Genomic DNA, 22702 nt, shown 5'->3' with positions numbered 1-22702 from the left:
CAATACTCTTTTTCTGTCCCAAAAATCTGTGCACATGATTTTCCGGGCAGAAATTGTTTGCTTAAACTTCACTCTTTTGGTTGATGATGAATGTCGCGATTCCATGGATTGTTGTTTCGATTCTGGTGTGACGTAGGCCACCCACGTTTCGTCACCAGTAACAATTTGGTCTAAAAAATCTTCACCTTCACTGTGGTACCGCTCAAGGAAAGTCAATGCACTGCCTAAACGTTGGGTTTTGTGCAAATCCGTCAACATTTTTGGAACCCAACGTGAACACAATTTCCGGTAATTCAAGTTCTCGCTAACAATGCGATACAAAACACTACGAGAATACGGAGGAAAGCAGTCGGACAATGATGAAATTGTAAAGCGTCTATTTTCTCTCACCTTTTCGTCCACTTTCTGCACCAAATTTTCATTAACGACCGAAGGACGCCCACTCCGTTCTTCATCATGCACATTTGTGCGGCCATCTTTAAATGCTCTCACCCATTTCCTTACCATTCCATCACTCATAATGTTTTGTCCGTAAACTTCAACGATCTCACGATGAATATCGATCGGTTTTACGCCTTTAGCGCTAAGAAATCGTATAACAGCCCGTACTTCACAATCAGCGTGACTCACGATTGTTGGAGGCATCTTAAACACTGGAGTAAACAAGTATACAATGAAGAATCAGACTGTAACGGCGTCAGTGCGTAGACAAGAGATGTAGGTAACCAGCGCTCATGCGCGGAACGCCGACCGTAGCGCTGCGGCGGCGGAATAGCAAAACGGTACTTACTTAAAAAACATGCCTCGTATTTATCCTGTTGTCGGCGCTATAAATCATTAGATTTGAATTTGAATGAAACTCCCCTAAACTCATATTCTATTATTTCGAAAGTTCTTATAAATCTTAACAGATCGTTCATTGAGATAGGTATATTTAAAATTTTTCACGTATATATTGAGGATTTTATTTAAATATATACTTTTTGATTTTAGATATATGGTACATCGACTTTTACTGGCTGCACTCGGACGTCGTGAGTTAGATGACAGAGATCACTACGGAAATAAGAGACTCGATCTGGCTGGACCATTATTGGCTTTCCTATTCAGAGGGTAATAATTTTAATACTTCACAATAAAGTTTAGGTTATTTTTATTCCTTTGCTAGGAAAACTTCATTAGCATTTTAATTTTTCTCCAGGAGCTGTATATTGCAGATAAAGGGGACGTTTGTTCTTAAACCTTGCCACACTGTGATCTAAAATATCTTTTGTGTATACTCTACAATGTATGTTTGTATCTTTCACATATGTTTTAGTGCTATGTGCTTAAACTTTTTCCTCGCAGACCCGCACATGATCGTTGCCTGTACTTCATCGAGCTTTTTGTGCGGAGCCCTGGATGCTCGGAGGCCTTTTTATTTATACAACTTATTTTCATTTTCTTTAACTTTTTTTTATTTAATATCAGTCGCATCCACTTCTAATGGTTATTAGCGACATGTTGCATTAAGGTACAATTAATTAATTTATAATAGATGAAAAAGTTAAGTTTCTTTAAGGAAATTTACAATATTGTTATGTTATAGTTTTTGTCTAATAATGTTTTTAGATCGTCGAAAAGATTATTTTTGGATTTTTCTTGCATAAATTTTGCACAGTTGAATAGGTGTTTTACATTTAGAGTTGTGTTACATATATAACATACCGGTTGATTCTTTCTGTCAAATAAAAATGCATGTGTGACCTAAACGTAATCGATCAATTCTAACCTGGTTGGCCCTACTTGTGTTTTGCTTCTTCCACAATTTTATAGATGGTTTAATTTCTTTTAATTTCGATTGCGAGGTATTCCATTCACTTTGCCACTTATACTGGATTTTGGATTTAATCACTGTTTTAATATCACTAGCAACCACTTCGCTCACTATTGCTGACTTTTCGTTGCTTGCTGCATCTCTAGCACAGGAAATTGTTTCTTCGTTTCCTCGAATACCTACATGCGATGGCACTAAAGTATTACGATGTCGGTGTTTTTTTGCTAAAATATATGCTAAATATCTAATTCACTTAAGGGAACCAATTGGATGTTTTGGATATAGCTGCTGTATTGTCAGAATGGAGCTTAAAGAGTCAGTGATAACTACTGCCCTACTATAGTTGTTCTTTTTTATAATAATTATTCATGCTTGTATGATGGCATAAATCTCGGCTTTTTGAACAGTATTGAATGGTGATAATTTGAATTTGTGTTGTTGATTAGAATCTATAACGGCTGTAAGCTATAAGAAGGAATAATCTTTATAATTTGATATTATTGAGAAGAAGAACTGAAGTATATTGGTTTGGTTTGTTTCAACTTTATAAAAACAACATAGACTGAGATTAATGTATGGAAGAGGTATTGTCCAGGGTAGAGGTGTCTTAGTATTAACTGAGAATAATATTGATGGTAGTTCAATTGATAACATATTTAGGTACTGTCGAATTCTTTCATAAAAGTGAATATTTTTACGTTTATCTTCAAGGGGTTCGGTGAAACGATTAGTTTCAGTGTTATGTATGACAGGATTATTTCAATTTGAGAGAATTGTTGTAGCATAAGATAGACTAAGATACATTAACTCTACTGTTACACATTGGAGACTTTCTACAGGTGATGTTTGAAAAGCTCCTGTAACTATTCTCAATGCGGTATTTTGAATTATCTTGATTTGTTTTAATGTTGTGTGGCTAGTTGAACACAATGGACATAATCGATTTTAGTTCTGATTAGTAATTTGTATATGTTTAATAATGATGTAGAGTCTGCTCCCCAATTGTAGCTGGCTATTGTTCTTAATAAATTCGAACCAGATTGACAATTTCTTTTTACATATTGAACATGCTTTCTCCATGTAAGCCTTTTGTCGAAAAACATTCCTAAAAACTTTATATCGTTTATGAAATCTAAGAAATGTCGATTCAGGTATAGTCTTGGTTTCGGTAGATTATGTCTTGAAAACAACATGCACTTCGTTTTAGACTCAGAAAATTTTAATCCGTTTGACTCGGACCAATTCTATAAATTATTTATATGTTGTATATGTTTGTATATATATATATATATATATATATATATATATATATATATATTTCTGAACTGAAACGATATTTTTTCCCTTTATATAAAGTACCAAGCCTTCGGCGTATAATCTGCCGTTAACTATTTGGGAATTGGTTTTTAGTATGTCGTTAATAGCTGTTTAAAATAAAGTTGCACTTATCGTTGACCCTTGTGGAATTCCATTCTTTTGCAACTTTTTAGATGATATATCGTTATCTAGACGAACACTATATATTCTTTTGCTAATATGTAAAATGTTTTATGAAATATAGTATGTTACCTTTTACACTTCAGTGTAGTAGATTTTCAAGAATTTTGTGTCTCCATACCGTATCATATGCTTTACTAATATCGATAAACATTGCTATACTTGTTTGTGGATTCGCAAATCCTTCATTGATTTCAGATTCAAAGTCAATTAGGTTATCGATAGTGCACTTGTGTTGACGGAAACTACTTTGTTAGGAGCTAGTAGTTTATTTTGCTGAAGGTACCAGAGAAGTCTACGGTTTATCATTTTTTCCATAACTTTACATATGATATTTGTTAAGGATATTGGTCTATAAGGGTCTGATTTTGATCTAGATTTGTCTGGAAAGGAATTATTATAGCTTCATGCCAACTACTAGGAAATACATTATTGGTCCATATGTAATTATACAGATTTAGCAGACAGTATTTGCTTTTATCCTAAAATTTTTTAAAAAGATAGCCGGTATATGATCAGGTCCTGGAGATGTATTTTTTGTTGAAGCTAGTGCATCATTTAATGCAATTATGGTAAAGTTATAGTTGATTGGGTGGATGTCTTCTTCGTTAAATTCTAAAGGTACTTATAATTTTCACTAATAAGTTTTGTTTCTAAGAGTGTTTTTGTATAATTATGATCATTGGAATTGTTTTCGAACTGTGTTGCTAATACCTCAGCTATTTCTTTTCTATTAGTGATAACTTATTGTCATGTGATAAAAATGGGATGGACTGAGTATGTTTTTTACCTGAAATTTTCCTGATGTTTTTTCAGAGAAGGCGACGTTGAACTGTTTATAATTGATACAAATTCATTCCGAGACTGTATTCTGATTCTTCTTAATATATCTTGCTTGAGCTCTTAGTTTTTTATACTCAATTAAATTTTTTTTTGTTCTGTTTCTTTTAAATTTGTTAAACGAATTTTTATAAGACTTAATAGCTTTTTGCGTTCTTCATTCCACCATGGAAAAAGGAGTAAATTTTAGTAACGGTTTGGTCATACCTTTATGTTTGCCGTAGCGTTTGTAATTAAGGATATGAATGTGTTTAAATTATTATCTATGTCTGAGAAAGTTTTTTGTTGTAGGTCCGTGATATTTGCTTCTATCATTTCACTATATTTCTCCCAGTTAGCGTTTTTTAAATTCCATTTCTGAGTAGTGAAGCTTATTATTTTTGTATTAGGTGACTGAAAAGAGAATTTACTTTTTGTTATTCTTTAAATTTATTTTAATAGATTATTGATTCATGTAATCCATACATTCATAAAAGAAAGAACCATGTGTATCGTTGTAGAGTCACACTTTTTGCGGATCTGAGAGAGTTCCACGATCGATTTACTTGTAATAATTTTTGATGATGACATTGGGACAAAACGTAAAGTGTTTCTCTCAGAAACGTCGCTGTCGAGGTTGTTGTTTTGGTTCTTTGATGGCATTGTGGGCAACATTAAATTTTTACCACAAAGTTTGACTGAAAATCTAAGTGTTTAGCTACAAGTGAGGCTCCTAACGACAAGAAAATCTCACGTTATCTTTTAGATTGTTGATTCAGAGTAACCGTTTGTGGTAAGAGTCTCTTGGATATGAGAAAGTTCGTCTGTAAGGTTGTCTGGTTCAGAAATTGCATCTTATATTTTGCTCTTTGACAAAAATTCCATTACAAAGTCTTAAAATACTATCACTTTTAGGCTTTTCAAGAACCTAATGAAAGAAGTTCGTATGTACGCTCAGAAGTTCATCGACAGAGGGAAAGATTTTAATCTCGACTTGGCCATCAAAACCAAACTGATAACGGACGGTTTGAGGTATTCTCTTGCTACTGGAAACTGGGGCGACCAGAAAAAAGCCCATCAAGCCAGAGCTGGCGTGTCCCAAGTATTGAATCGTCTAACTTTCGCATCGACCTTATCACATTTAAGGCGTGTCAATTCACCCATTGGACGAGACGGTAAACTAGCCAAGCCTCGACAGTTGCATAATACTTTGTGGGGAATGATCTGCCCTGCTGAAACTCCAGAAGGTAAGTAATAATGACAATATTTTCAATATATTTGTTCCTATATTTTTACCGGTAGGGCTCTATGGAGTGAGTAACCTCGAGACGCTAGTTCCTATCTCCTGCTCATCTGTAGGTCGATCCAAGACACCGGTGTATTCTAGTCTTAGTAGAAGATCCATTAAATTTTAACCTACTGCGTTAACCTTTTTCTTTTCTGGCTAGGGTTTGAACCATCGATCCACTAGATCATTCTCACTGAAGTGAACGAACCTATCTGACCGTCTTAAAAAGTTTATAGCCGGCAAACCAAAACATTTTTACATATTTTAAAATAATAACAATAATTATCAAATAATTAACATATGGCTTTCATATAAAAAATGAACATGTAAAATTATAAATAAAGCCTAGTAAATAATAATTAACATAGGGTCGCCTAGGGTTAGTGTGGCGTAAAAATATGCAAAATTGATTTTAAAGTAAAAAAAAATATACCTATTACTTTTAAAATAATCAAAATAAAAAAATTAAACAATTTATGAAAGTTAATACAAATTAAGGAATATTATTTCGTTTTGAATTCTTTCTTCGTGAGCTTAAACCGTTCGATCAAATTCGACCAACAATAAAAAAAAAGGTTTTATGATACGCTTGTATCATCTTTCAAGAATCGACAATCAGGGCAATTTTGACAATTGAGACATTAAAAGAAAAAAAAATGGTTTAACTTCACTTTTTTTTTGTTTCTTAATAGGTGCTGCTGTAGGACTCGTAAAAAATCTTGCTCTTATGGCTTATATTTCCGTCGGTTCCCAACCCTCGCCGATTTTGGAGTTCTTGGAGGAGTGGTCCATGGAAAACCTGGAAGAAATAGCGCCATCTGCAATTGCTAATGCTACCAAAATCTTTGTGAATGGTTGTTGGGTAAGTTTCGTAATTAATAAGATATTTTTTTTATTTTGTGGGAACTTTTTTACTATTTTCCGTAAGTTTGACTTTTCGGAGCTTCAAACGCAGTATATTCAGATAATAGGGCGAATCAAAACTGAACTGACCCTTGGTAATAACTTTTATTGAATTATAATTACAGTTAATGACCCATAACTTAGTTTTCTCTTTCCTTTCTTAAAAAAGAACAGGTTTATTCTTCCAAAAACTTGATACGTCAAATATCTCTCGGAGGCACAAAGATGGTACCCGCATGGATAAAAATATGGACTGTATGAAAGGTTTTCAAGGAAAGTTCAGTTTATTTAAGTCATTTTCTAAGTTACAATATCTATATGGGTCTAACCTTGTTATGCAAGAGAAAGACTTTATCGTATCACACATTCTCATTTTTTAATTTTCTCTAATATTTCTTAATATTTCTCTAAATATTGCAGTAGTTACACTGCTCTTACAAAACACAAATCACATTATTATTCCACTTCCGATTCAATTTTTGGACTCCGGTGGATAGTAGTGTACCCAAGTGCATCAATTTCTGCTTCGTAATGTGCCACGAACCTTGTAAGAGATTTCAGTATTTTATAAGATAATTTATGATCCAATTACTATTTTTATTGGGAATAATCCACAATTTAAGTTTAAAATAAGTTAAGATTTCCGAAATGGAAATTGAAACGTTAAAAATAAGCTTATTTTAAACTTAAATTGTGGCTTATTCCAAACAAAAATAGTAATTGCATTAAGACCCACAAGAAAATAGCTTCAGAATAATTTATGATATTCCTTCAAGAGTTTTTGACATTTTTTTCTACTGATGGATTGTACGTTACGAAAAAGGCTTCTTTTTCCTTTCATGTAAACGTGACTCTATCTGTTTTTCAATGTGCCTCCAGTAAGTTCTTACATTGTTTTCGTGGTCTTCCTACTGATCGTCTTTTTATTGGGAAACCGTCTCTTACCGTCTTTACTACTCTATTTGTTATTATTCGGCTTAATACTCTTTTATTTCTTACCCAGTTCTTGATATTGTTCTGAAGCTATTTTCTTGTGGCATTTTAAATTAATTACTATTTAAATGGGAATAAGCCACAATTAAAGGTTAAAGTACGTTTATTGACGTTTCAATTTCCACTTCGGAAATCGTTCTCAAAATACAAACATTAGTAAATTAAACAAATTTTGTTTTTTGTTACTTAGTAAAAAATTCTTCTAATAATTTAATTTTATCTGACTCATCTATATTGAAAATTCAGACATACCTTATACATTTTAAAGTAGACGACTTTAAAATGATATTGCCAATATTGTTGAGTTGCGTTCCTGGGACGACTTTACTTATAAGATAGTTCATTCAATAACATATAGAGGATACATCATCATCATATAACGGGGGTCCTACGGCGATTGCCGCTTCCCGCATATAGAGGATACATCATTTATGTTTTTTAAATAACAAACATATAAAATCAGAATTTGTTGTTTATTGAAGGTCAATTAAATGCACGACCAAATACTCATTCATTCACACACTTCATTCGATTACATGAAATCAACTTTAACTTGAGAATATCCGTTAAAAAAACATAAATGATGTATTCTCTATATGTTACTGACTTACCAATACTGGTATTTTCCTTTTAATAACTTCCTCTTTCAATATGGGTAACCAGATCCTACTACATTCTGCCGAAGAATTCGCGACACAATTGGTCTCATTTAGCATACTTAGAGCCGCTTCTTTGATTTTTCTCTTTTTACCATCCGTTTCTTTTAGGACTATATTTAAATCATTCCATTGAACCCTATGTTCATTATCCCATGCGTGTTTACAGATTTGAGATCTATCAAATTCTCTACTTTTAATATAGGATTGATATTCACATGTTTTAATAAAACATGTTTTATTAAAAAATGATTATCCTTTATCGTTTATAAATAAAGAATTTTCAACAATCGATCGAATAGAACAAAACAACTTAGAACGAGATCCTACAGCATATGCAAGGAATAATACGAGGAAAATAACAATACCATACATAAAAGGATTATCGGAAAAGCTTAAAAGGATAGGAAATATATTCAACATTTCAACAACATTCAAAACGACAAACACGTTGAGATCTATTTTGTCCAAAACCAAACCTAACAATGAACAAGAAAGGACAAAGAATTGCATTTATAAAATACCTTGTGAATGCGATCAGTTTTATTTAGGTGAAACATCAAGACCATTAAATGTTAGAATAAGTGAACATCAATCCTATATTAAAAATAGAGAATTTGATAGATCTCAAATCTGTAAACACGCATGGGATAATGAACAGAGGGTTCAATGGAATGATTCAAATATAGTCCTAAAAGAAACGGATGGTAAAAAGAGAAAAATCAAAGAAGCGGCTCTAATTATGCTAAATGAGATCAATTGTGTCGCGAATTCCTCGGCAGAATGTAGTAGGATCTGGTTACCCATATTGAAAGAGGAAGTTATTAAAAGGAAAATACCAGTATTGGTAAGTCAGTAACATATAGAGAATACATCATTTATGTTTTTTTAAATAACAAACATATAAAATCGGAATTTGGTGTTTATTGAAGGTAAACTAAATGCACGATCAAATACTTACCATGTCGGGATAGTATTATGAGGTTTTTTCCTGGTTTTTCCCTCATAATTTACTATGGAATCACTAACAGGAGAATTTTACTGTCATCATGGCATGTATTTGTCTTTTAAAGACGAATTACATTTTATGATCTTTTCTGACGGATATTCTAAAGTTAAAGTTGATTTCATGTATTCGAATGAACTATCTTATAAGTAAAGTCGTCCCAGGAACGCAACTCAACAATATTGGCAATATCATTTTAAAGTCGTCTACTTTAAAACGTATAAGGTATGTCTGAATTGTCAATATAGATGAGTCAGATAAAATTAAATTATTAGAAGAATTTTTCACTAAGTAACAAAAAACAAAATTTGTTTAATTTACTAATGTTTGTATTTTGAGAACGATTTCCGAAGTGGAAATTGAAACGTCAATAAACGTATTTTAACCTTTAATTGTGGCTTATTCCCATTTAAATAGTAATTAATTCAGTTCTTGATATTCTCCACCTTGCATCTACGTCGTAAGCATGTACTTCTAGCTCTGTCCCACAGTGTCTTACCATCAATTTTTCATCTCTGCTGTTTCTAACATCCTTTTTGTCCTCTCTGTGTCAGGTCTTGTTTCTGCCGCGTATGTCATTATTGGTCTGATGACTGTTTTGTAAATTCTGCCTTTTGTTTCTTTCCCGATATTTTTATTTCTCCATATTGTTTCATTCAGGCAACCTGCGGCTCAGTTTGCTCTATTCACTTGATCTTCCACTTCAGTTTCGAGCTTTCCGTAGCTAGATAATTGTTTTTTTTTGTCTTTTTGGGGAAATTAACTTGGGGACAAGGATAACACCTGCCAATAATCACATAACGAAAAATATATAAATTCGAAGAAGTAGAAAGGTTTCAATACCTAGGAGCGACATTCAGCAGGAGACGAAATATTAAAGAAGGACTCCAAGCGAGAATTATGGCTGGTAATGGTGGTAACTTTGCTCTAAACAAGTTATTAAGAAGTAAAAACATATGTAGAAGGGCCAAGATAAGAATATATAAGGCAGTAATAGGACGCATAGCATTTAGATGCCAGTGAAACATGGACGATGGACACATCCGAACAAGTCATGCTCCAAGTGTGGGAAAAGTCTTCAGAAAAATATTTGGAGGAAAGCTGTGGAATGGAATGCCTATAAAAACACCAAATATTGACATAGAGAAGATGTATGGAGCACCAAATACCGTAGTTATCATAAAATCAAAGACTGAAATGGTTGTCATATATCCAAAGAATGCCAAACATGACTCTACTCAAAAGAATACTAACGGGAAGAATATATGAAAAGCTGTGTTAATATATGACCCTCTCCCGTATTTGAAAATGTTATATTACAATATATGTATTTATTTTTTTTAGGTGGGAATTCACAGAGATCCCGAACAACTCATGGCGACACTGCGTAAACTTCGGCGTCAAATGGACATCATCGTATCAGAAGTATCCATGATTCGAGATATTCGTGACAGAGAAATAAGAATTTACACAGACGCCGGAAGAATATGTAGACCTTTGTTAATCGTCGAAAATGGCCAGTTGCTTTTAAAGAAAAGACACATAGATATGTTAAAAGAAAGAGAATATAATAATTATGGTTGGCAGGTACTGGTTGCCTCTGGTATGTATATCTATATATTTTATATCAAATATATTTTACAATGTTACTGGCAGTTACTGAAGTGTGTATCAAATACTTTTGTATTAACTCTTTATAACAAAGAAATGTTACTAGTGCACAAATTTAACGATAATAACTTATTTCTTTTTTCCATAAAAAATTCATAATACCGTTGATTGAATAACCCAAATTTGGATTATTCAATCAACGATAATACTTTTGGACCACCACCTTTTTAAGCGTTTTACTTACACTGCGTTATAAAAGTGATAATTTGTAGTCCATTGGCGTACTTGACAAAAATTATCAAGAACTCAAATTCGTATTGCCGTGATAACACAAAATCTGTTTTTAGGTGTGGTGGAGTACATAGATACCTTAGAAGAAGAAACCGTAATGATTGCCATGAATCCCGAAGATTTACGTCAAGACAAAGAATGCGCTTATTGTACAACGTACACTCATTGTGAAATCCATCCAGCTATGATTTTAGGAGTTTGCGCTTCCATTATTCCGTTCCCAGATCACAACCAGAGTCCCAGAAACACCTATCAAAGTGCTATGGGTAAACAAGCCATGGGTGTATATATTACAAATTTCCACGTTAGAATGGACACACTGGCCCACGTTCTGTACTATCCACATAAACCTTTGGTAACGACAAGATCTATGGAGTATCTTAGATTCAGAGAATTACCGGCTGGAATCAATAGTATTGTTGCGATTGCTTGTTATACTGGATACAACCAGGAAGATTCTGTTATTTTGAACGCTTCTGCAGTGGAAAGAGGATTTTTCAGGTAAAATGAAACATTTTTAAATGATAAATATTAAATTTTTGTTTCTAAAATTTAATAGATTTTCTAAAATTTAATAGAATTCTCTAATAATTGTTAGGTTACTTCTTATTAGGTTGTACGGTAGAGTTGTTTTAAAAAAGCAGTATTATTATCAGAAACAAAATGTTTTCCTTTTAGTATTTTCAATACAAATAATTAAAACAGGAAAATGCACAAATAATACCTGCCCAAGACTGTTTTTGCTAATATTTTCTTACACTTTAAAATATTGTAACTGTTTCAACATTGCACTCAAGGACTACTTTTCGTCAATACTTAAATCTACATATACGTCAATACAAATACATGGGGGACAGACCAACAGTTGAAGTTTAAAGCGATCAGGATCCTGTTAATTAAAAACTGAGATTTTCCCAGAAATAGATGTAACAGAGCAATAAAAATTATATTTGTGGTGATCTATGGCTTGCTACGATGTCAAGCTATTTATTAGTTGATCGAGCTGGGATGCAATTTCATGAAGTTTAAAAACGCTAGGCAACATAGTGAAAAAGAAATTAAAAATATAACGAGGACTAGAGAAGGGGAGAGAGATAGAGACTTAAATAGAGAGAGAAGTAAGAAACATAAAATGAATTGGGAGAGGAAAGATAAAAAAGAGTATGAAGAGGATACAATCCAAATCGGTTGTTTAGCATCATATATTTTTCCGCAATGTCAGATGGAAGATCATTTGTGTACAAGAAAGAAGATGAAAAGTTAAGGAAGTAGAATACAGGGAAATAAAATAAATGTATTGAATTGTATTGGCATAAGAAGAGGAGAGAAAGAAATAAAAGGTAGAGTGAGTGAGAAGGAGCGAAAGAATGAAGGACAGGGAGTGCTGGTTTATATACTTATGGCCAAAAAAATGCAACACTTTATATGCAGTTATTTATTTGAGTCAACAGTATTTATTTGTATAGTATTATCTAAAAAAAATATGTGATAGTTTTTACTTCGCTATCTTTTCTTGAATTTTTTTTTGCAAAAACAAAGAAGATAAGAAATTTTGTTTCTGTGTATTTAACTTTAATTTATTTGTAATTTTTAGTCATTTGAATTGTTATTGATTTACCCAAAAAACTTAAATTGCCAAGATTTGCGACTATATGCCAATGCCAATAAGCGACTTCGAAAGAGGATGCATTGTAGGCATGAAAGAGGTCAGTTTTGGTTTGGGGAAAATTTCAAGAAGAGCTGAAGCTTATCTATCAACGGTGTTCGCATGTTTGAAATACGCTATAGACTCCTGAATACCTTGTATAGATTTAAAAATTTTTTGTTTAACTGCACCATTTATTAGGTTTTATTATTTAACCATAGACCTAAAGGCAAACTAGAGGGAAGTAAAATAAAAGAAGATGCAGGCGACAAATTAGGGACAAGGAACATTAATAGTAGAAAGGTGAAGAAAAGCTATAAAGAAGAAATTGGAGAGTAAGAAAGACACAAATTACAAGAAAGATAAAAAGACAAGATGCAGACGCTCCGCCAAAGCCGGTCCCAAGCCCTGTTGAGAAAGGAGGAGGGTGAAACGGCTGACTTTAGATCTTGGGGTACTCACTGATGCCGATATGTGGGTATCACAAATACCAAGAAACGTCTCAGAGTATATAACAACTAACACATAGTCAGCAAATCCTATCTCAGAATGAGAAGGGTGAGGGCGAGTCTCCAGCGCCCAAAAACTGGGGCCACTCGGCTAAGGGTAGAAGGCCCCTACAGAAATCTTCCCGGTCCACCAGGATTGGAGGTTGTGGCGATGGGCCTGCTCCCCATCACACGGAAAAAACTGTATTGCAAAAAATCCTAGAAAGAAAACGCCGGACGGGCTTAACGGAAAACGACCCAGCTTACGAAAAATGTTAATGAGTTTTGGAACATGGAATGTGCAAGGTATTCGGACTAAGCTTGATGTGGTGTTGAAAGAAATTAAGAGATTTCAATTAGATGTAACAGTCCTTACAGAAACAAAAAAGAAAGGGAAAGGGACAGACGAGTTTAAAGATTTTGTTAATTTCTATAGTGGAGTAGGAAAAGACAGAAGAACAGCAGCAGGTGTAAGTATATTGATAAAGAAAAGGCTGTCACGAAATATTAAGAACTGGGAACAAATAAACGAAAGGCTAATAAAAGTTGAGATGAAGCTAAAAGGACGTGACATAGTGGTAGTGGGCGCATATGCACCTTCTGAAGATGAAAAGGACGAGGTAAAGGATACATTTTACGACGAATTGACGAACCTGGTAGAGAGTATTGGAACTAGGAAGGAAGTAATTCTACTAGGTGACTTAAATGCTAGAACCGGAAGAAAAGTAAATAGCAAAGTGGTCGGTCCATTTGGAGAAGAAAAAATAAATAAAAACGGTGAGAGATTAATAAGTTTCTGCGATCATATGAATTTAAAGATAATGAATGGATATTATCAGCACAAGGATATTCATAAATTCACGTGGATTCAGCCAACGAGGAATTTGAAATCAATAATCGATTACTGCATATGCAAAGAAAACTCCACAATAAAGGTTAATAACGTTAGAGTCCATCGAGGAGCAGAATGTGGATCTGATCACCATTTGCTTAAAGCGTCACTACTATTTACATTTAAAGGAAGCCAACGACAAAATGAAAACGAAAGTTCAATGATACTGCAAGACATTTCAACAAAGAGATATAATCTACAAGGTTTTGAAAATGAGTCTACCCAGTTTCTGTATCGAATGAGGTTGAATCTGAAATTGCACGATGTTTGTTACTCCTCACCAATTAATACGTACAACGAAATTATGAAAGCTCTTGACGAAGCTTCAATGGAAGCTATTGGAGAAGTGGATAGCATAAAAAATAGAAATGAATGGTGGAATAAAGAAATAGAAGATCTTGTGGAGAAGAAGAAGAATATGTATAACAAATGGCTAGCAACAAAGGACCCTTACTATCGACAACAGTACAACAGCTTAAACAAAGAAGTAAAAAAAGAGGTAAATAAAGGCAAAAATGAGATGTGGAATAAAGCCTGCGATAACGTAGAAAATTTTATGGGTACAGCAAGAAGTAAAGAAGCCTGGAAAACAATTAGAGGTAGTAGAACAGATAGAAAAGAATGCAGTAGGTTAACTCTAATAGCCCCAGAATTATGGGTCGAATATTATGAACAAATGCCGACAGAAGATCGAACAGAATTCCAAGATATTGGCTACCAAAAATATGATATTTCCTACCGCGAAGAAACTGAAATAACACCAGAAGAAATTAAAAAACACGTCAACGCTATGAAAAATGGAAAGGCTCCAGGACCGGGGGGAGTACCCATTGAACTGATTAAATATGGCCCTGACAAACTTTTATTCTTGAGAGGAGAAGAGCTACCCCAAGAATGGAAAACTGCATATATCAGCAATCTATACAAAAATAAAGGCGACAGAATAGATTGTAAGAACTACCGAGGGCTTAGTGTAACTAACTCAATCTGTAGAGTCTACGGGAAGATAATTAAAAGCCGAATTGAAGATTGCTGGGAAGACGCTGAAGATCAGAGTGGCTTTCGTACTGGTCGTTCTTGTATAGACAATGTGTTCTGCCTAAAACAAACAATAGAAAAGCATTTGGAACATAATATGGAGAGATACATGGTATTTGTTGATCTTCAAAAAGCGTATGACAGTGTCCCATTAGCCAAGCTATGGCAGGTGCTAGAAGACAAGAATATTCCACCTATTTACATTAATGCTGTAAGGGAGTTGTACGATGATATGACGAGTGTAATAAAGATTGGACAAAAAGTGAGAAGAAAGATAAAAGTGACCAAAGGACTTCGCCAAGGCTGCTGCATTGCCCCTACACTCTTTAAGATTTATTTGGAGGGGGTTTTGGATATTTGGAAAAGAAAATGTGAACCTATGGGTGTTAAAATTGGAGACCATACACTGTACAGCTTGCATTTTGCTGATGACCAAGTAATACTTGCAGAAGATCAAGATGATATCCACTACGTGTTACGAAAAATAGACGAAGAATATACTAAGTGGGGCTTATCAATTAATCCATCAAAAACAGAGTACGTAGTAGTGGGAGGTGAAGGAAAGCACTTAAAACTAGGAAGCAAACAAATTCAAAATACTGATAGCTATAAATATCTCGGTGTAAACATTACAAACAATGGTCGGAATACAAAAGAAATAGCTACTAGAATTGGTCAAGGAAATTCAGCAATACGTCAACTGAATAGTATACTTTGGAATAACCACATCACCCGAAACACAAAAATTAGGATATACAAAAGTATCATAGAAAGCATTGCTACATATGGTTCAGAGCTTTGGGTAATAAATAAAAATGACGCATCCAAAATAAAAGCAATGGAAATGAATTATTGGAGAAGATGTTGCCAACTCACTAGAAGAGATAAAGTAAGGAATACTGAAATCAGAGAGCGTATGGGCATAGACATTGACGTCCTGGAAACTATAGAATGCAAAAGGCTGAAATGGTATGGCCATGTAGAAAGGATGAATGATCAACGATGGCCAAAGAGAATGTTACAGTGGATCCCCACCAACCGCAGGAAAAAGGGAAGACCAAGAAGATCGTGGAGACAAGAAGTAAAAGGTGCAATGGAAGATAGGGGTCTACAAGTAGATGACTGGAACGATCGCAAGCGTTGGAAGCTAGGTTGCGAGAAACGGCAGCAGCTGTAATAAACTCGTGATATATATATATATACATGTATACATGTATATATATATATATATATATATATATATATATATATATATATATATATATAAAGACAAGATCGGGAGAAAGAAGATAAAAATACGTAAGATAGAGTGAAGAAATAAAGTAGTAAAGAAGATAACCTAAAGGAAGAGACAAGTGGGTAGGGATGACGAGTGAGAGGAAGGAGAAAAAGGGAGGAGTACTCTATTCTAAGCTAGTGTCCTAAAACATTTGAATGCCGTTTATATATAAATTTAAATACACAAATACTGTTTTAGATACGTATAGATCTAATTTTAGGAGATGCAGAACTACGTAACGCTACAATATTATTATTTTATAGTATTAATGGTTTTAACAACTATAATGGTTTTATGTATTAATATATCTTTTTCAGATCTGTGTTTTACCGGTCTTACAAAGACGCCGAATCCAAACGAATAGGAGACCAAGAAGAACAATTCGAAAAACCAACAAGACAAACGTGCCAGGGCATGAGGAATGCCCTTTACGATAAATTAGACGACGACGGACTCATATCTCCCGGTATTCGTGTGTCTGGAGACGACGTAGTTATTGGAAAAACTATGACGTTACCAGAAACAGATGACGAGGTAAGTCAAGTGGTTCTGAATTTGTAGTCTAGGTCATAGACTTCTTTCACTGCTCTCTCTTTAAGGATGTTGGCTATCATTATTGCTATCTTCATCTTTTACACTGCTGTTTTAAGATTAATAGAGACAGTTGTACCATTGTTTTAAATTATTGAGTCAGGATATACGTCATCTTTCTATTATTCTTCTGCCCAGTGTATTTCTGCATAATGACCTGCAGCAACACATATCTCTCTCCTCTCATGAGATGACACAGGTACTGAAATTTTATTGTTTTAATTGTATTCAAACCTCCTTCTCCTTTTTTTATTCTAGTTGTAGACTTATATTTATTTTATTAGTAACGTTTTCTGTGATTTAATGTCACAATACAATCGTTTAAGAAAAACTTCGTTGAAATATGATAATTACTAAGTCTTAAGGCCTGGCTAAACCATATTTAGACAAAGAAATTCTCGATCTGACAAAAAATTTCTAGCAAACTACCAAGATTAAAAAAAAATTATAGAAAGACAAAGATTTTGATTTTTGGCACATGCGCGTTCTGTTAATATTGCAACCCGATAATTAGTATAAATTATTTACATTATTTTTATTTTCAGTTGGACGGAACTACAAAACGGTACTCCAAGAGAGATGCATCAACATTTTTGCGTAACAGTGAAACTGGAGTTGTTGATCAAGTTATGTTAACGCTAAATTCAGAAGGATACAAGTTCTGTAAGATAAGGGTGAGATCTGTGAGGATACCACAAATTGGAGACAAGTTCGCGTCTAGGCATGGACAAAAGGGAACGTGCGGTATTCAATACCGCCAAGAGGTAAAATTTTGCGTACTTTAATCAGTGATAGTTAGGATATTTTCCTTCACTTATCTACAGCTAGCTTTTTCCAAATTCCTCTGGCCAGTATGTTGCTCAGGTCTTCTGCTGTTTTATTAAATCAGCACTTTATGGTCCGGCTAAGCGTCCTTTTTACCAGTTTTACCAGTTAAAAAGAATCATTGATAATAACATTCTTTTTCATATCTTCCTGTTGACCACCACCCACATATTTACATAACGTAACTCTTTTTCTCATTGAGTCTATAACCAAAGAATATAGACGCATATAGAAGGATCTTTCTCTGTCATTTTTTAGTCTCGGCAAAGGTTATACACATAAGCTGATCAAGATTTTAGTTCCTTATTTGTACCACTAGGAAGCGGTCATGTCGGCGCTATTACTGCTTCTAAAATATGAAAGAGTGGGGCAACAAATGCAACTTCAGATATTTTTATATGTAGATGATATATAGATACTGAATCTTTTTAGAAAAAATATTGTGATTCAAGTTTTTAATTTAAATATGTAAAAATCTACAAATAATATAATTAAAACTCTCTTCTTATAAACTATAAATAAAATACATTTAAAGTCAATCACTGGGACAGAAAGCCCAAAGCCTCAATTGTAAGGTGTTTCGACCAAAAAAACAATTCCTGATCTCATGAATACACTAGAATTGCTTTTTAGCACATACACCAAAGAATTACTTTTTACAATTTGAAAATTCGAAATTGTGAAGTATCATTTCGGATTTTTAAATTTAAAAAATAAATAAGTAAGTTTCAAATAACGCCTCTCTAGAGCTCAACAAAGGAAGATGAGGAAAAAGGCAAAAATGGCTGCTGGGACATGGACCATAGCAAATCCCAAGAAAATCAAATCAGGAACACTCGAGGATAAAAAGAGACTAATTCGGTTTCAAGCAAGTTTGACCATTAACAAACTGGAGTAAGCACCTGATAAGGCTCCTATCGGAGGTCAGAATGAACTTCTGCAGTTCCATAAAACATCGTTTAGCGAAGGGACCCTTTGGGCGAACTGTGTTAACGAGTATACAAAAAAATGGACGTCTGAAGTGGTGAAGACTATGAAGAGCCTGTGGGAGTAGCAAACTTAAATATAGTTGATCCAAATAATATGCTTAAGCGCCCCATGGTCCTCACCCGCGTTCCCGAGAAAGAGCTTGATGAAGAAACCATCGGGACCCGTCTAAAGAGGCAAAATCAAGAGCTTAAGATAGAAGACTGAAGAAGAACAACCATCACAGTGTTGGAACAGCTAGTGAGAGATTGCATGAAAAATGAACTGCAATTAATCATTGGCTATGATGCGAATGCGTACCATCTGACCTGGGGCAGTACAAACACGAAACTGGAATATTGTTTAGGTAAGATTAAAGGAACGATAAGGCATATATTGAACGTAGACATGGCCGCCGAACAATTTCAAGAGGTTGTACTGTCAGCGCTTGAAGATAACTGTTCGGAGATAGTGAGGAATTTCAACGGGAAAGTACCCAGGTGGAATCTCTTTGAAAATCAAAGGACAGAAGTCAGACGAAAATTTAATTGCCCCAAAAGATCAGGTGAGTGGGACGATTACGCTTAATATAAAAACACTTAGAAGGGCAAAAAGAGAATCATGGAGAAGACATTGCTAGGAGATAGAACATACTGAAATGACAAGGCTCCATAAAGTTCAAACAGAACTGATACTAGATACATGACAGCAAACTGGAATGGATATCATAACTTATGGTTCTATGGAAAACTGGCGTGGGGCAAAACAAGTGGTGAACTGGGACAAAATCAAATGGGCAAGAAACTGGTTTGTACCGTATAAATCACAAGGTGCGGAGGAGATTTATCGAATTCTTGTACAGAAGGAAAATTACCTCTACAAAAAATATGTAAGATACTGCAGGCTAGCCTAGTACATACTGGGGTACATACATACTATTGGTGGAATATATTTTGAAAGTTTTTAAAAATATTTCGTAAATTTTTGAACAGGAAAACAGTATAATAAAAGTTACGTGACGGTTTTTTGTTGTGTTCGAATAAAAAAATTAAATACTTTTAATATTGGAAATTTCATATCTTTTTAAGTTTTAAAATTAAAACTTCAACAATTGAATGTGTTAAAAATAAAAATTTTATTGTGAAAAAAGCAGAAAAAAGACAGTTCGCAAATTAACGGCATCGAAATTTTATTAAGCGTGGATACATAAGTTAAATAGCTCCATTGGTACTCCTTTCCTCCTTCCCCTAACTTTATTTTTCATGATAATTTTAAGATGACGGCCAGGGTTTGAGTTTATGCAGTCGCCCTCTTCCGAAGTGTTTTGAAGTATAATAACCGTGACCAAACGCTCATTTGAAATGTCCTTCTATATGCGTCTATATTCTTTGCTATAACATTGTTAAGGACCCACGGAGTATTATTTAATTCTTCAATATGATTCTCTATTCTTTGTCTAAGATCTTCCAAATCCGAATTGTCGAAAACTCCACAATAAAATTCAAATTTTGCAGCGTTGTATGAATTCGAGCCCCGTCTTTCTGAAAATATCCTATTAATTCATCATCCATCAATTGATTTATAAATGGAGTTAAAATTGCTTGACGGTATCTTTCACCATTTAGAATTCCTTCGACAATATGGGTACTACAATACGTCGCTTGTTTATAGCAGCCCAAACTCCAAGTTTCTGTGGATATAAGGGCGTTTCAATAAAATAATAATAAAAGGGTTATCCGCACTCCACATCCTCATATTCTGAACATTTGTGTACCCAGAAAGATACGGATAAAAATGTAAATCTTGCTTAAGAATACGCTGACAAGTTCCATATAAAAGATCTACCTGTGGATGTAAATGCCGAATTGATGTATGTGGTTTATTTAGAATAACTGTTCTGACCAGTTCGACGTTTTCTTCAGTTCGTACTTTAGGCCTGCCTTCCCTGGTTTGTGAGTTACGCTTCCCGTTTCTTTATAAACATTTACAACGCGACGGGTAATTAGTTCTGCAAAAGGAGTCATAATGAACCGCAAGATTGGGAAATTCTTCAACAAAATCTTCAAAAGCATCTCGGTTGGAGTAAACACATTCTCTGTTGATTCTTTGGCCATTTCTAAAATACATTTCGACCATGGATCGCTTTTGTTCATCCGTGAAAACCATTTCTAATAATAATTTGGTTTACTAAAACTTGAAAAGTCAAAGTTGACGTAAACTGACAAGTATATCTGAACATAGTCAAAGTTGACGTAAACTGAAAAGTTCATCTGAATTAATGATCTCTGTGCTTCAGAGCCCACTATGATGACAATAATTTTGGATCGTTGGATATAGTGGTAGCTAGTCTATCAAACTTCTATTTACAAAAAATTACCAGTAACTTTGGAGAAATCTAGTAACAAAATCTGTCTGTATTTTTAAGAATATAATTTTTTGCAGAAACATTGGTCACCAATTCACTCTTGATAAATCATTCTTCTCTTTTATTTTGTCTGGCCACCACAGACACTCTTTATTCTTAATCTTTTCCTGAGCTTTTTCGAAGTATTTCAGTAGTAGTATCTCTATTGTTACTGGTCATCTTCCTCCAAAGAGTATTAGGACTTTCTTTCATGTTACAACATATTTTTTACCATATTTACCCTGAATAGACCTTTTTTCTCATCTTTTAACATCCACCACTTGATTTTTTGTGGTCATCTGTGATATTTTGATTTAATTTCTCACAGTCTCACTAATTATTACTTTACAGTCCTCCCTAGTATTATTTTCCCTATATATCACCATTTGTATCCTTTACCTAGATCCCTTTGTCCTTTCCATCTAGTTTCTTGACCTCTGAAATAATCTTCACTCGGAAATCAGTTAATTTTAGTATAATTTTTATTACATTGGAGAAGGTCTTTTCAATATTATGTCCAGAGAAGATTTTTGGACGTTTGATGCCTTAATATATTGTATTGTTGCTTATATGAGACCAGCATGAGAAAGCTAGACACTTTATCAATGTGACAATTATTAGTTCTTCATTCATTGTGTAAAACTTTTTATTATTAACTATTATTAACTTATTTCTATTATTAATTTATTTTCTTAATATTATTCTTATAGTTATTTTTTTTGTAGGATATGATTTTTAGTGCTGAAGGTATTACTCCAGACATTATCATCAATCCTCACGCTATCCCCTCCCGTATGACGATTGGTCACTTGATCGAGTGCATCCAGGGTAAGGTATCATCCAATAAAGGAGAAATCGGTGATGCTACACCTTTCAACGATGCCGTAAACGTACAGAAAATCTCCACTTTGTTACAAGAATATGGTTATCAACTCAGAGGCAACGAAGTAATGTATAATGGTCATACGGGACGTAAGATAAACGCTCAAATTTTCTTGGGGCCCACTTACTATCAAAGATTGAAGCACATGGTGGACGATAAGATCCATTCAAGGGCTAGAGGACCGTTGCAGATTCTCGTCAGACAACCTATGGAGGGTCGTGCAAGAGACGGAGGTCTGCGTTTCGGTGAGATGGAACGAGATTGTCAAATTTCGCATGGTGCGGCACAATTCTTAAGAGAAAGGTTGTTTGAAGTTTCTGACCCTTATAGAATCCATATCTGCAATTTCTGTGGTTTGATAGCTATTGCCAATTTGCGGAACAACACGTTTGAATGTAAAGGTTGCAAAAATAAGACGCAAATATCGCAAGTTAGACTGCCTTATGCAGCGAAATTACTGTTCCAAGAGCTAATGTCGATGAATATAGCGCCCAGACTTATGGTACTATAGATGTTTTAAGTAATAAAATAAATGTCCTTATTTAAGAGTATTTTATATTGAAATAAAAAGTAAAATTATGATTTTGATTTTTTATTTCTGCTTCGCCTTTATTAACCCACCAACGTCCGAAGGTTGAAATAAAAAGAATTGAAAGATTGAAATAATATTATTCTCAAGCTATTTTCTTGTGGCATCTTAAAACAATTACTATTTTAATTGGGAATAAGCCACAATTTAAGTTTAAAATAAGTTTATTCGCGGAAATCATTTTCAAAATACAAAACATTAATAAATTAAACACATTTTGTT

General features: G+C 34.0%; 1 protein-coding gene across 1 annotated transcript in view; it reads left to right on the top strand.

Annotated features, from left to right (window-relative positions):
* Polr2B (RNA polymerase II subunit RpII140) overlaps positions 1–22473 on the top strand; it is a 36816-nt gene extending 14343 nt beyond the window's left edge. The window contains exons 4-11 of the mRNA XM_072540670.1: positions 994–1113; positions 5048–5379; positions 6113–6282; positions 10323–10581; positions 10937–11381; positions 16540–16756; positions 17359–17577; positions 21734–22473. Of these exons, the coding sequence (XP_072396771.1) occupies positions 994–1113; positions 5048–5379; positions 6113–6282; positions 10323–10581; positions 10937–11381; positions 16540–16756; positions 17359–17577; positions 21734–22402 (2431 nt within the window). The 3' untranslated portion in view covers positions 22403–22473. The remainder of the gene's footprint in view (positions 1–993; positions 1114–5047; positions 5380–6112; positions 6283–10322; positions 10582–10936; positions 11382–16539; positions 16757–17358; positions 17578–21733) is intronic.
* Positions 22474–22702: the final 229 nt, after the last annotated feature.

The sequence above is a fragment of the Diabrotica undecimpunctata genome, chromosome 8 (assembly GCF_040954645.1).
Source record: "Diabrotica undecimpunctata isolate CICGRU chromosome 8, icDiaUnde3, whole genome shotgun sequence".
Lineage (NCBI taxonomy): Eukaryota > Metazoa > Arthropoda > Insecta > Coleoptera > Chrysomelidae > Diabrotica > Diabrotica undecimpunctata.
The sequence above is the reverse complement of the archived record's forward strand: the minus strand, read 5'-3'. Positions and strand labels throughout refer to the sequence as shown.